A 14,383-nucleotide genomic window follows, 5' to 3' on the forward strand; every position below is an offset into this window, starting at 1 on the left:
GACAAAAACATTTTATTCGTATTTATAGGCCCCACTCGAAAGCTTGCTGACAAAATAGTTTAATTCATTTCACCAGGCATCACTTAAACGAGCGACATTGCGGAAACTTCTGCCTCGACCGATGGCGCGCATGGCTAGGGCGGAACGAAAACAGTGTATGTCTCGAAAAATAATGGCGAATGGGAAATCAAGGTTGAGTTAGGGGAGATTTAGGTAGCGTAAGCGGTTCAATGTCCGAGGCAACAGCCAAGTGTGCGCTCGGGTGATATTCAAGTCGCTCCAACAGGATCTCCTGCGACGCTTCATCCGCGATGAGAAAAGTCATGATCTGTGACTGGGTTGAGGGGGCAAGAGGGTTATCGATCTGGGGAAATATTTTTATAAAATTTCGAGAGAGTCATATAGTGCAAAAACCTGCAGGTGTCTATTTTCAATTAGAACGCTCTTTGTGAGAATCAGCCCGCGCCGCCACCAAGTGCCGTAAGCCGTCACACGCGCACAGGTTCGTGGTTCACTATAGACAGAAAAGGAAGAAAAATCTGCTGACCAGACGGCCGGCCTACACCGCGGTGAGGCCTTGCCAATAAAGAGGACGTAACACAAGCTTTTAAACAACGGGAGTTTAATTAAAGCGATCATTTAATTAGAAAGATAAATAATATAATGGGGTTCACAAGTATCGAAGCGTGGCAATAAATAGTATTAGCACTTTACCCAGCCGGTGCGCGGGCGGAAAAATACAAATTTACCTAGCAAATACACAGAAGGAAAACAAGTACTAGACAATTGAAAGCTGAACTCCTAAAATCCTGAATTACTACCAACCAGATTGCAATACTGAGGAGCTAGCGGGTGAAGGGAGTGTCTAATCTGTCATTGTCCGGGAGTGTCGGCATTAATTTAGTAGGTTCTTGAAAACCCGAAAAATAGGCCCCATTATCTGTTACAGTACCCACAAAAAATCTGCGGGGAACGTCCCCAACCGCATGCCCCCTTTCCTTTTCTTTTTTTTTTCACAACTGACTTTTTGGGGGCTCTTTCCCCGCTTCCTCCTCACCCCCTCCTCTTCTCTCTCTCTATCCCTTTTCTCCTTCCCTCTTTTCTCCTCTCCCTTCTTCTTTCCTCCTCCTCCTCGAGCCTGGTGCGACGCCAGACGAATCTGTACCGGCATCGGTACCTTCCCTTGCATTGTCTGAGGGGGTGGTACCGGTGGATTCTACGGTGGGCTAGTGGGCAGCTCGATGAAGCCAACCAAACACTCTCACACACACACACACTTCTTGCGAAGGCTTCCCCAGCACAGACCTGGCCAACCACCGTCGCTTTTCTCGGGCTCGATCCGCTTTTCGTAGATCGAATCTCACGACTCCAAGTCTAGAGCAGACTTTGTGTTCACACAGGTTGCATTTCGTACGAGACGAAAAGAGCGTGGTTGGAAGCGCGACATATCAAACGAGCTGCAGGGAAGCCTTCCAACCGTTTGTCCCGCGGGGTCTTGTGTATATTGAAGGGCTTAGGAATTTGAAAAACTGTGGTGTACGCCTGGGTCGGTCTCCGGGAAATTTGACGAGAGGAGTCTCTAATATATCCGGGCGCAGCCAGATTTGGTGAAATAAGTAACCTAGAACACGTTCAGGGGACTCAGGACTTCTTCCACTCAAAGTCCGCGCTGTGTGCCACGTAGAAGAAATTCTCCTGATCTTTCATATTTTCACATGTGAAGCGACTGGATTCTAGGCACCCTCTTGGCGTCCTTCTACTCCAGTTCTTTTCGCTCTCTAAATGCCTCAAGCTCGCCATCCACGTAGAGCAAAAAGACGTTTTTCATTCCCCCCCCCCCCCTCCCCCCTTCCAGTGCCCGTACAAACCCACTCGCACCTTGTATGGCGTCAGTGGCAGGCAGGCGTCTGCAAATTTTGCAGGGTGGGTTGGTGTTTTACAAGTCCCCCTTTCCAGTTGCATGCATCCTTGCCTTTCCTGCTCCCGAAGAGATCCACTTCGTCGTCTGGAGCTCACTGTACTGCAACTCGTGGAATTGGTACCGGTTCTTAAAATGAGCGGCCGCTCCATTGTTAACGTAAGTGAGGCGAGAGTAGATTGATGCGTTGTCCTCGAGGTGTGCCTTAATTTTTGACAAGGCTAAGCATGCATGCGCCTTGTCATGAGTTAGATTGTCGCAAATAGCGGAATAGCTCCTCGCGTAAAGATGCTGCATTGGACCATAAGCGGAAAATCCTCAATGTGCTCTGGAGCGGACACAACAACAGACCCATGCATCAAACATATTTCGTACATTCGTGTACAGTCTGCTAGCACCGGCAAAACTCTCCAGGAATCCTTCCCCCCCCCCCCCCTTCCATTCTCTTTGCTTGTTCTTCCGTGGGGAGGGGTGGTTGTGGCACCGCACGAGGAATGACTTTGGTTTTTTGTTTACTATAGCCACAAGCCTGGCCGGTTTTGTTACACCGCGCAGGGACGCTGCGGGTGTCACGTATCGCCGCCACGAGTCGATGAGATCCGATCGCCTTTGCGCGTCGCGTGCGGGTGTAACCTTCGGCCTCCTTTTCTGCCGTAAGGGGTGGGGGGTTGGGCTATTACTTATTTTTTGGCAAGTCCGCCTCAAAAAACACTTGTTTTCCTCCGGCGCCGTCTTCAATTATGCTCCGGCTTGGAGTCCAGTTACGCCATACGTGACAATGCCACAATCTACCAACGGCTTAACCTTCCGTTCACGCCACACCCTCCATCGGTCGGGCCAAAAGCTCCTGTAACATCGCTCAAACCTAGCGGTGCCTAGAACGACGAATCAAATTATTTTGTCAGCCAAGTACTGATATTAAATGACTAATTTGAAAATGTAGCACGATGAGCATCTAACCAGCCAAGTAGAACACACTAATAAGGATCGAATTCGCCGTAAAGCTCAGTATTCATTGGCAACACCAGCCACATCAACAATGAAAATAAGTTCACGTGTTATTTTTAGAGTGATTCATCGCACCTGGGCATTAATATGACCAAGTACGAATACTGTGGCATGCGTCGCTCGTGAACCACTAATCGTTAAGACGGAAACGCCACAGCTGTAATTGATGCGACCACTACCTGGTTACACGTTTATTTTATTGTTTTAAAACAAAATAATGCAACAAGTCCTTGCAGATTTGTAATTACCTGTCGTCAAGGTCCCATCGGGTAAAATTTAAAGAAAATCGAGAATGATTATTTTTTTAATTGCCGCTCAAAAATCGCAAAATTTTGACTTTTTCGGTTTTGACGAAATTTTCGGGCACAATGCAGAAAACACTTTCAACAGTATAACGCTAATTAATTTGTTAAAAGATCACAAAGCATGAAACACTCGACACAAAAAGTTTCAGCTTTAGAACATAAATTTAAAGCGACTTAAAAATTCGCCGAAAAATGCCTTATTATGTAAGATTTGTTCCAGAAGCCAAGTTTGACATTTTATTACGCTTGAAGAATATGCTCAAATAAAATAACTTTAACTAATTTTGGCAGAAAAGTATGGTTGCATTAAATGTAAAAATTTTGACGGTGTAGAAAGTTGTATTCTTTATTCCTCCGGCCTTCAAAGTTGCGTCATCGCGCAGTTGGGGAAATCGTTTTTTCAACCTCCTCTTGAATCTGATTTTTCTCACGAATACTATGAAGTATCTTGCAAAACCAAGGTTAGTTCCGTTGTGTGGACAGGTTTCGCTACTTCATATAAAAATTTGATTGAAAACAAAAAATAGGCATGACACCACCATGACCGTCCTTATCTGAACACACCCAGCTGCCTTTGTCTCTACTCAATCTTTGAATGTGTTCGAAGGCAAACGCCAAACGCCGGACGCCAGACGCCGGCGTTGTTCGACGTTCGAACTCGCTCGGAGTGTGAGTAGAGTCAAGGGCAGCTAGCTTCACATCTACTCACTAATTATTCCGACCAGAGCTCAGCGTTCCGACACCACCTCCGCTCACGCATCATCTCCTCTCCTTCAGCCTTTTTCCGCATAGCTGGCTATCCCTTTCTAACGGTGTCCATATTTACGGGACATGAATTACCACCTCATAATAAGGCGGAGTTTAGTCATGATTACAGAGAACTACTGAGTTTTTTTTTCTTACTTTCACGGGTTTCTATAACAGCTACCGAGGTACAGGCCCTTACAAATTGAAATGACAAATCTCCGGGTAGGACAGTGACACTCAAAGTAATGTCACCTCTTGTTTTCCGGACAGTATAGCGCGTAGCAATAACAAGCTACTATACTTTATCGGCTACACAGATTACGGGAGAAATTCCACTCCGCGAGGAGGAAGGTGGGGCACCGTTTTTCGAGTACTCCGTCACGGGAGCTCTCCCCGAAGCACGCCAATGGGAGGACGCCGAAGACGCCTTCCGAGTTTGGTTGAAGGACCCGAGAGATTTCGGGGAAGGGCTCCCAAGGTCGGACCGATCAGACCCCGAAAGAACGCCGCCGTGCCTCACTTGAGGCACGGCGGCGTTCAGGTGACCAGGTGACCGTCATGCGAGAGAATTACGCGACATCATCCATCAGTATGCCTGTGACAATGTGATAACACTGCCAACCAGGGTGACTACAGACACTGCTACATCTCTTGACGTCTGCATTACAAACCTAGATAGTGGTCATATTACAGCTGGCGCTATATTATACGACCTTAGTGACCATTTTCCTATCTTCTGCTTTGGGTCTTATTTAACTGGGGAGCACAAGAACGAAAAACAAACGTTTTGGCACCGCCCAATAAATGACGGCTCACTACAAACTTTTCGCTGCCTTATAGAACAAGAAGGTTGGGATGACGTCTACGAAGAACGTGAAACGGACCGTGCCTATAAAATTTTTGAGACCAAATTTAGGCAGAATTATGATGCTGCATTTCCCCTGAGAGAGATAAAAAGAAGGAAGAAAATAAGAAAACCGTGGGTATCTGGCGACCTGTATGAAAGAATAAAAGAAAAAAACCGCAACTATCATGCTTTCATCATAAGTCGGGATCTCTCTCTTTTAACTGAATTCAAAAGGTTTCGAAACAAACTGAACACCGATCTGAAGAGCGCGAAGTGCGATTATTATCAAGATAAGTTTCTGCATCATCACAATGATAGTCGAAAAGTATGGGACACCGTAAATGATTTAACCAATAGAAGGTCAACACGATATAGCTTGAAGGAAATATTAATAGACAATAGAAATGTATCTGATAAAGAACTAGCAGACGAAATGAATCGACATTTTATTAACGTAGGCACGTACACGGGGAATAGTGTCAGCACAGATAACAGTGTGTCCACGATGAATGAGATGCAGTCTATTATGCTAATTCCAACTACGTCAAATGAAGTGCAAAGAATAATTAGAAACTTAAAAAATGATGTGGCCGCTGGAGATGATGGAATAAAATCTTTACATATAAAACAGACCGCCGGCATTATAAGTCCCATTTTGTCCCATATAATAAATATGATGCTAGAGTCTAGTGATTTTCCCGAAGAATTAAAAATAGCCAAAGTAATTCCTGTGTATAAGGGAGGAGGAGAGGCAAATATTATTAATTATAGGCCGATCTCGGTTCTTCCAGTATTTTCAAAGATTTTTGAGTGCATTATTAATGACAGGCTAACGAGTTTTTTTTCAGAAGCACCAAACAATAACGCAGGCTCAATACGGTTTTCAGAAAAATAGGTCTGCGGAACAAGCACTAATTGATATAAAGGATAAAATTGTTGAAAATATTGAAAACAAATTATTGACTCTTGGAGTTTTTTTTTACTTACAAAACGCGTTTGATACTGTGCAGCACAATATTCTATTGAAAACTTGAAATCTACGGTGTACGAGGGGTTGCACTAAGACTAATAAAAATGTATCTTTCAGAGCGTTATCAATATGTATCTATAAATGACCATTCATCTAATAAATTGAAAATACGACATGGTGTTCCTCAAGGCTCTATTTTAGGCCCTCTGTTATTTCTCGTGTACATGAATGACATTACGACAATACCAGGTTCCCCTGAACTAATAATGTATGCCGACGACACAAATATATTCTTTGCTGGTGCGACGAAAAAGTGCGTCGAGAAGTTGGCTAATGAATATCTTTCAAAATTATCAATATGTTTGCAAATAAATCGTCTACAATTAAATACAAAAAACACTAAGTATATCATTTTTAAACCAGCAAATAAGCAAGACTATAGTTCCATTAAAGTAATATACGAAGGTACAACATTGGAGCAGGTAGCAGAACAAAAACTTTTGGGCGTCTGGTTTGCTGAGGATCTATCATGGAATTGCCATGTAAACAAACTAAAGGCTGATTTATCTCGGGTAACAGGATGCATTTATAGAATAAAAAATTTGATACCGACCTGGTTAAAACACATATTGTATTATTCTTTATTCTACTCCAAAATTTGTTATGGTATTCTGGTCTGGGGAACGACGACGGCGGCGAATTATAATAAAATTATCCTTTTGCAAAAAAAAATCTCACGAATGTGTGAAAATTATAAAGGGGATGCCAGAAATTTAAGAACACAACCACTCTTCATCAAATATAATATTCTTAAGGCAGATCAAATATATTACTTCAAACTTTTACTGTGGATACATACAAATCGACTTTACACCACACCAGCGAACAGCCTTAGTGCATATCCGATTAGAAATCCGAAGCGAAGGATGCCGGCCATAAGAACCAACTATGGTCAACAAACTTTCATTTTTCAAACAACTAAAACTCTAAATAGAACGGACTTCAACATTAACTTTAACAACACGTTACCTGGTTTTAAAAGGGATTGTAGAAGTTTCCTGGTTGGCAGTGAAATCGCATTCTCATTTGGATAGTGTATTTCACCAAGAATACAATCACTAGATATAGCTAATTTCAAAGATTTGTTTTCATTGTATTCCTTCATGAGAACCTGCTTGTGATGCTGATATGTCGGAGGAGCACAAGATTGCATTCTAGTTTTTTGTTGTTACTGTTTGTTGTTACTGTTTTTGGTTTCTTACGACCAACACTCGTTTATAGTTTTTTTTAGCAAATGAATATAGTGTCTATTCTTCTTGTTTCTTTGACTTGTTTCTCTCGTTTTATTTTAACTGTATGATGTTTTGTAGAATCTGTTATTATGTAACTACTTTGAGCTGCTGGACTTTAGGGGGCAGAGGCTTTGTCAGGCATCACGCCTTTATCTCTGCCCCCTACGCGGCAAACCCGCGAAACAAATAAAGAAAAAAAAATCGTTCGGGCTCATTGAGCGAACCCCGGAGAGTCGTTTGCTCGGCTCGAAGCGAGACAGAGGCTCACGAATACAATGACCCGCTGGATGTTTCCAGACCCTGATGCGACGCGAGACCCGGCTTTCCGTGGCAAGTTCCTGCGTTTAGCCTTAGAAATCGAATCATATTTTCATATACGTGCAACTTCAAACGAAAAACTCTGCTAGTAAAAAACGAAAGTGGCAGTGACCTTTATTTCCAAAGTAAGAAAATGAGTGAAATGCAGTATTTAAGCAGCGATAGTCTAAATTAGTTTAAAGTACATTTGACAGAAGCTTTGAGGAGTGACAAAGAACCCACATGCTTATCAATTTCCTCGCTAAATTTAGCGATGGAACTGACGGGGAGCAGATCATGTACAGCGTTGTAGGCGTTACGAAGAAAAGTAACGAAATACGTTACTCGCTACTTGCAAATAAAAGGAACGCGTTACCGTTACCGTTAAAGGCCGACGAACACCTCGCCACGTTGGCCCGCCACCTCCTTTCCTATATCCTCTCCACGTTTTATCTTGCCCCAACCTGGCTCCCCCCCGCAGCTTAGGAGAGGGGAGCGCTAAAAGGATTATCTTCCCTGCAGAAAACCGAGGTTGGTACGTCGGCCTTTAAGAAGTAACGTACGTTACTTTAGCGTTACTTTTTTGTATTTATAAATTAACACGTTTTACTCTTTTGACGTTACAAATATGCATAAGCGCCATATTTTAAGTAGTATAATATAAGTCCAGAAACTGAACGTAATTACCTTATCTTTTACGGTGTATTTCTTTTAAAAAAGTCTTGGGAAGAATATGTAACGTGTAACGTAACTACATAACACGTTATTTGAAATCAATAACGTATGCACGTAACCGTTACAGTTTAAAAAAGTAGCGATTAGGGAGTTTTAGGGAACCGTTTTATGCGCATCCGATACGGTGCGATGGGCCGTCCGGTATGAACTGCGCATGTGAGAATCTTCTGCGGTAGCGCATGCGCAGTTCGTACCAGAGGGCATGGAGTACCTTATCGGATGTGCAAAGACGGTTCCCTAAAACTCTGAAGTAAGTTGCAACGTTACCGGGAAAAGAACGCGTTACCTTCAGCACTGGTCAGGTGACATCAAATTTCCCGCCATTTTTTTCTAGACGGAATTGGTCTATACATGTCATGTGACGCTGGGTCACGGGATGTTAATTTTCCCGCTAGTTTTAGCGGGGAAACTGAATTGGGGTGCATTGGTCTCACGACGTCAGATCACGTGGTATCAATGTTTACCCCTAAATTTAAGGCTGAAACTGAATGGGTGCGTAGGTCACATGACGTGAGGATCATCACCAAGTGTAGCGTGGAGAACAAATTGGCGTATACTATATGTCTAGACGCCTCTGAGTGGCAGCCGACGTTTTGATAAGAAACGTAAGACTTCTCTTTCCTTAGCTTATGCGCTCCCCCTGAGACTCCTAAGAGTTCCATTTAGGGTTCTTTCTACTAAATACTGCAATAACCGGGGCCTTCGAATGCACTGTCATGTCACGACGCCTGCAGCGACCTCGTAGCAAATACTATAGTATATATATACAAGCGTGACTTTCAATCGAATTTTGTTTTTAGTATGGCGTCCAATCTGCGTCTTATCATACTTACCTGCATCGATCGCGTTCGTCAATTGTAATCTCGTAAAGCTAGAACATAAAATCTTTATAGTGACTGTGAAATTAAAATGATTTGATGCGTTCGAGTCAAGAAACACACTTAGAGGGTCCGTGAATCGGGAGCTGATGGCCGGTAATCGGATGACCCTTCTCTCCCGTACAGTATTATCTGGTTGTAGGCGCCACAGGCTCTTTCTTGTCGCTACTCATGGTATGACACGGCTGTCGACTGCAACGTGTTCTAATTTTTGTTCTCTTCTATTTTTAGTTTTTACGACTTCGTCCTGTTAAACTTCCGGCAAGCCCGACTAAGTTGATGGTTCTAGAGTGGAGCTGATGCTCTTGTTCATTTTGAATACACTGCGAGACTGCCGGGTCGAGACAAAAGAAATTTGTAGTTGGAGTGGAAAGCGAATGTGGATTTCACAAATACAATTTTTAAGAAATAAATTAATGCAAATAATCAAACGCTGATTCCTGCCTTATGTTTTGTGAACTGCCTCTTCTGAGCTCTAGTTAGCCCAAAGGAAAGATTTCACGTTTCTTTAAAAATGGCTCCCGAGTGAAGCTCTTGTCGCAGGAATTTAGAGACGGTGTTGTGTTTGTCCCCCTTTTTTCTTTCGTTGTCTCGAGGTTTTTTCTCACTAGGATACGTTACTCGTTATTTGCAAATAAAAGGAACCCGTTACCAACCTACGTTACCTTAAAATAACAGCAACGCGTTACCGTTACCTCTAAAAAGTAACGCACGTTACGTTTTGTATTTATGGATTAGCATGTTTTACTCATTTGACATTACAGGTATGCATCAGCGCCATATTTCAAGACATAATATGTACATCCAGAAACTGAAAGTAGTTACCTTATTTCTTATAGTTCTAGCAAAAATATATATATATATCTCCGCGGTTTTTTAAAAGGGGCTCACCAGTGAGGCTCATGTCGAAGGACTCTGCGCCGATCTTCCTCAAGTCCTCGACCGTCCTCCAGGTAAGCGTGAGCAGCCTGTTCTGCGAAAGGTCCACGGTCACCAGATTGGGCGCCCCGACGAACATGTTGGCAGGCAAGACACGCAGCCGGTTGTGGGACAGGTACAGGACCGTCAGGTGCGCGAGTCCGTCAAAGGCCACCGGATCCACCTCGGAGATCTCGTTGTACTTGAGGTCGAGTTCGGACAGGAGGGGCATGGCGCCGAAGACCCGGGCGTCCAACCGCCGCAGCTTGTTCCTGAACATGTCCAGACGCTTCACCTGGGAGAGGCCCTCGAACGTGCGCTCGGTCAGGTTAGTCATCGCGTTGTCGCTCAGGTCGAGCTCTTCCAGCTTCGAGAGCCCCGCGAAGGCGAGGTCCTCGATGACCTCGATCTGGTTCCGCTCAAGGAACAGATAGGTCAGCAGGGGAAGGTGGGGGAAGGAACGCGTCGTTAAACGCTCGAGTTTGTTGTCTCCCAGTTCGAGTTTCTTCAGCCGTGGTAAGTGGGCGATAGAATCCTTCTGGAGCTCCGTGATCCCGTTGGAATCGAGAGAAAGGACGGCGAGCTTGGAGATGTTGTAGAAAGAGTGACTCTTCAGAGAGCCCAGCTCGGCCTGTGAGAATTTGAGGCGCTCGAGGAGCGGTTTCCGACGGAGGAACACACTGGGCAAGAAGTCCAACTTGTACTTCTCTCCGAACGCGGTGAAGGTGATCGCCACGACTGACGGTAGCCTTTCCAGGGACTTGAAGACGGCATGGTCGGCCGACAACGTCCTGACCACGAAACATGTCACTTCCGTGCCGCCCTCCAAGCCGGGGTGCCGCACTTCGTCGCAGCGACAGGACATTGGCTCGTCTGCGGGCTCACACACACTGAGGGTTAGCTCTTCTGTGGATTCCGTCAACGTATGCGTCTGCGTGAGCAGACCCAGAAGAGCCAGTGCTGGAAACCTGTAAAAGAGAACCGGGGTTACGCCGTCTCAGCATTTGCAAGGAATTTGCGTAACAAACTGGAGAATTCGTATCATACGTAAACACGTTCAAAATATCCCTACTCTCTTCGACACACTTAGATCATCCTGAGTGCAAACTGACCCACGATGCATCCCAAACACCAGTCATCAGTGTTTATTTTTAAACATTTTAGGCAGTGGTAACGGCGAGCGCGCCATGGCACTTATGTGGTCATTCAGCTGGCAGTTACAAAAGAACCTTCTCTCATTTTTCCACCAAGGCCAGCCACTGGAGTGTAATACGGATTGCCGTCCTTAATGGCTGAGACGATTAGAGATAGATTTGTACTTCGCGCGCATCGCGGTACAATATACACGCAGAAGCCTCTGAGAGGGTTCGTCCCTCGACCTCACGTGCCAAGTTAACGGCTCCGATTTATGGAGGAACTCTGCAAATGTCGAGCAATAAAGAGGACTATGAAATACAGGTGCAATCAAATGAAGAGTTGATGGGGCAGGCTTGGGATTAAAATTCGTTTTAGAGGTACGTTCGCACCCTGCATCTATTTCACCAAAGCATGGTGCGGGTTGCAAAGAAACCATGTTTTAGCACGAGTGTAATCTGAGCGGCTTAAATGTTTGCCGGGCGGCACTTGGTACGAAGACCGTCCTCTCGAATCCCATTTTCACTTGATGGCTCTACTTGGCATTCCCGGAGAGTCAGAAGCATTGCAACTGTTCAGCTATAGTACCAAGAGGACAGCCATCTTCGGAGTTTCTTCCAGAAAAAGACCGCAATCAGTGTGATGGCCAACTGCATCGAATGTGAAAGCTATTTGGAAAGTCCAAGGCAACAACCGACGTGTTTTATAGCCTATTTTTTCACCGTCTTGCCTAATTAGATGGGAAAACTGCGGCGAAGCTCTGGCGCCTTCGGAGTGTTACGTTCGCCTGTGCATAGTTTCGTCTGAAAATAATCACGGTGATTGCAACCCCACTCCGGCTATTGTCAATTCTATCTCATAGAAAGGTTCGCTTTCCGAAAAGATATCATGCTTGATTCACCGCTCGGTTTCTGTGACATACAAGTGTTCGTTTTGGAACTGGCGGTTTTCCTGGTTGCAGGCTCACGAAAGCTATTAACCTAATTGGTGCTCAGAGGATGTACCAAGAGACTGTTCGCTGGTTCCTTCCGTACTAAAACCCTGTTATTAAGGTTCAGTTTTCTTACTAAATTATTCGTGTTCGCTCTTTTTCGACGATCTACTTTTCTCAAAATCTCGAACAAAATAGGCAGCCCCTTAAAATGTGCAATTAGCTAGTCATTTTTCACATAAAGTGGTAACTAGGGAGCAAGGATTGGAGTGAAGGACACAGCGAGGATTCATTGAAAGAGTGCAAATGTTACCTCACTCGTCCCGCAAAAAAACGTTGCTAAAAACATCTATCTTGCTATAGGTTCAAGTACTGCTTCACTCAGTGGAGCAGTACTTGAAACTCCGATAGCTAAAACAAATTTGATTATAGATTAGCAAACAACACCGGCCGCTCTGAAGGGTGCTGTAATATGGTATATGAAAGGTTTTCAAGCAATCTCTACCCTCGGAGATCTCAGAGAGTCAAACGATTTGATCTACAGAGGAAACGCGGCAAATGACAAAGTCGGAAAAATGTATTCAGCGAAATCTTAATTATTCTACGCAACACAGGGCACGAGATGCTACGAACTCCCAGGAGTTCGTGCCTCAGTGTCGCGGCGTATGTGTACTTGGTATATGGGTGAAAACGTATTTCCAACATTCGCAATCTCTGAGCTTTCTCTATAAATATTTGGGAAACAACTACTTGTGACACTTCAGAAGCAGTGAAGGGTGCAAGGTGAGAGTTCATGGGCTCCCATAGCTTTGACTTCATTGCCACAGATCATTCACGCCAAATACCGTTTTCTGCACGAATGTAGACGCACGAGCATCGTTTCATGGGGCACAGTTGGCAACGCTGATATCCTCCGCTTTATTTCTTTTTAAACTGCGACCCAAAGTATTCTGGATTTTCTTAACTACAGACTTTATAACTCCAAATGAGCGTCTCGTGAACGCTTCACCTTAATAACTTGAGCGGACTTCACAAAGGCAAGTACTTTAAATCACCCCAATACACATCAATTTGCGCGAATTATTAAAAAAAAAAAAAAAACGATTCACGAAAATTATTTTTCGCAACAAATACAGATATCCAAGTTTTTTTGTTTATTTTTTGCACCATTTTTAGTGAAAAGCGTGACTTGAGTATATACTCTTAAAACAATCCCGTATTATTATTCCTTTCAAAAGTGATTTTGACTTCCTCCTTTCCTCGTTCTTAACGTGTGTATTTTCTCGTAAGTAAATAAATGATAACATTTTTGAAGAAACCACCTCTAGAAGAAAATCATATAAAGTACAGAAACCAAAACACCCAGTCCCGAAAAATGAAAAACAAATACAGTAAATTTTGTCAAAATCAATAAATGACGTTTATTCTAAAGCAAGCCTTCCGGGTTTATTTTCTATTTGAGGACTGCAGCTTGCGTCATCGCTCTCCAACCGTCAAAGGAAGGTGGGCGGCAGCGGTGATACTTTTTTTCTTTTTTTTTAATCTTTAAGTCAGTGAAAAACGCATAAGTCTGCAACAAACTGAGATATGTTGCGCTTTGCGATATGTAGCGCTTAACGCATGAGCGCGGAACTTCCCGGAAACCACAATTTGTCTCTCCTTTGTCAGCGGGTTTGAAGCGCCTGGACGAAAACGGTCGCGCTTTGCAGCCTCGCTATTTTTAGGATGTGGTCCTCTCCGGGGGATTTATGGGTCGAGGATGAGTCAGTTGCGCCGTAATGATGTTAAGCGAAAAAAAAAAAAAAGGTCTACACAAAAGGGAAAGCATGCGCCACCCACGCCGGATCGAGCCACCAAAATTGGGAGGGACATAACAACGCCTCTCGTGAAAACTGACATACAGCTCATCCGTTTCTTCATCTTTTAGGTCGGTGTCAGCAGCTTGTGTACCGATTATTCGCTTTTTCTAGCGATACAGTCGCCACCTCGCTGATCTCGGCAGAACTACTCCCAAGGGCTGTCGAGAATGACGTTTCTTTCAAACGGACTTTCCGTCTGCTAGTTTCGGTCGGGTAAACAAATGAACCCCGGGGACAACCACAAACAGTCCCAGAGGGTGCAATGTAAAACATGCCACGAAGTTCGCGGAGTACGAAGAGGGAAAGGTCTGTTCAAGTCCACTAAACTGCGGCAGTCAGTACATCGGAAAAACTGGGAGATGCTTCAGCCATCGACTCAGAGAACACAACTTGGAAGCATAAAAGGCTTCAGATGAGCCTTTTCACCCAATCATCGTTCACGGACGAACGTGCAGTGACTGTACTTCTTATTTCTGTGATACTAGAATACTGTATGGGCACATCAACAGATTTGGAAAAGAAAACATTGAATCATTTGCCACGG

The 14,383-nt window shown here is 44.2% G+C and overlaps 1 protein-coding gene across 1 annotated transcript in view; it reads right to left on the reverse strand.

Annotated features, from left to right (window-relative positions):
- The window catches only part of LOC115321591 (connectin-like), a 43,261-nt gene extending 31,773 nt beyond the window's left edge, over positions 1–11,488 (reverse strand). The window contains exons 1-2 of the mRNA XM_040220878.1: positions 11,442–11,488; positions 9,889–10,883 (exon numbers count right to left, since the gene is read on the reverse strand). Of these exons, the coding sequence (XP_040076812.1) occupies positions 9,889–10,883; positions 11,442–11,488 (1,042 nt within the window). The remainder of the gene's footprint in view (positions 1–9,888; positions 10,884–11,441) is intronic.
- Between the last annotated feature and the right edge of the window lie 2,895 nt (positions 11,489–14,383).

Source organism: Ixodes scapularis, unplaced genomic scaffold (assembly GCF_016920785.2).
Source record: "Ixodes scapularis isolate PalLabHiFi unplaced genomic scaffold, ASM1692078v2 PGA_scaffold15__6_contigs__length_5221840, whole genome shotgun sequence".
NCBI classification, from domain to species: Eukaryota; Metazoa; Arthropoda; class Arachnida; order Ixodida; family Ixodidae; genus Ixodes; species Ixodes scapularis.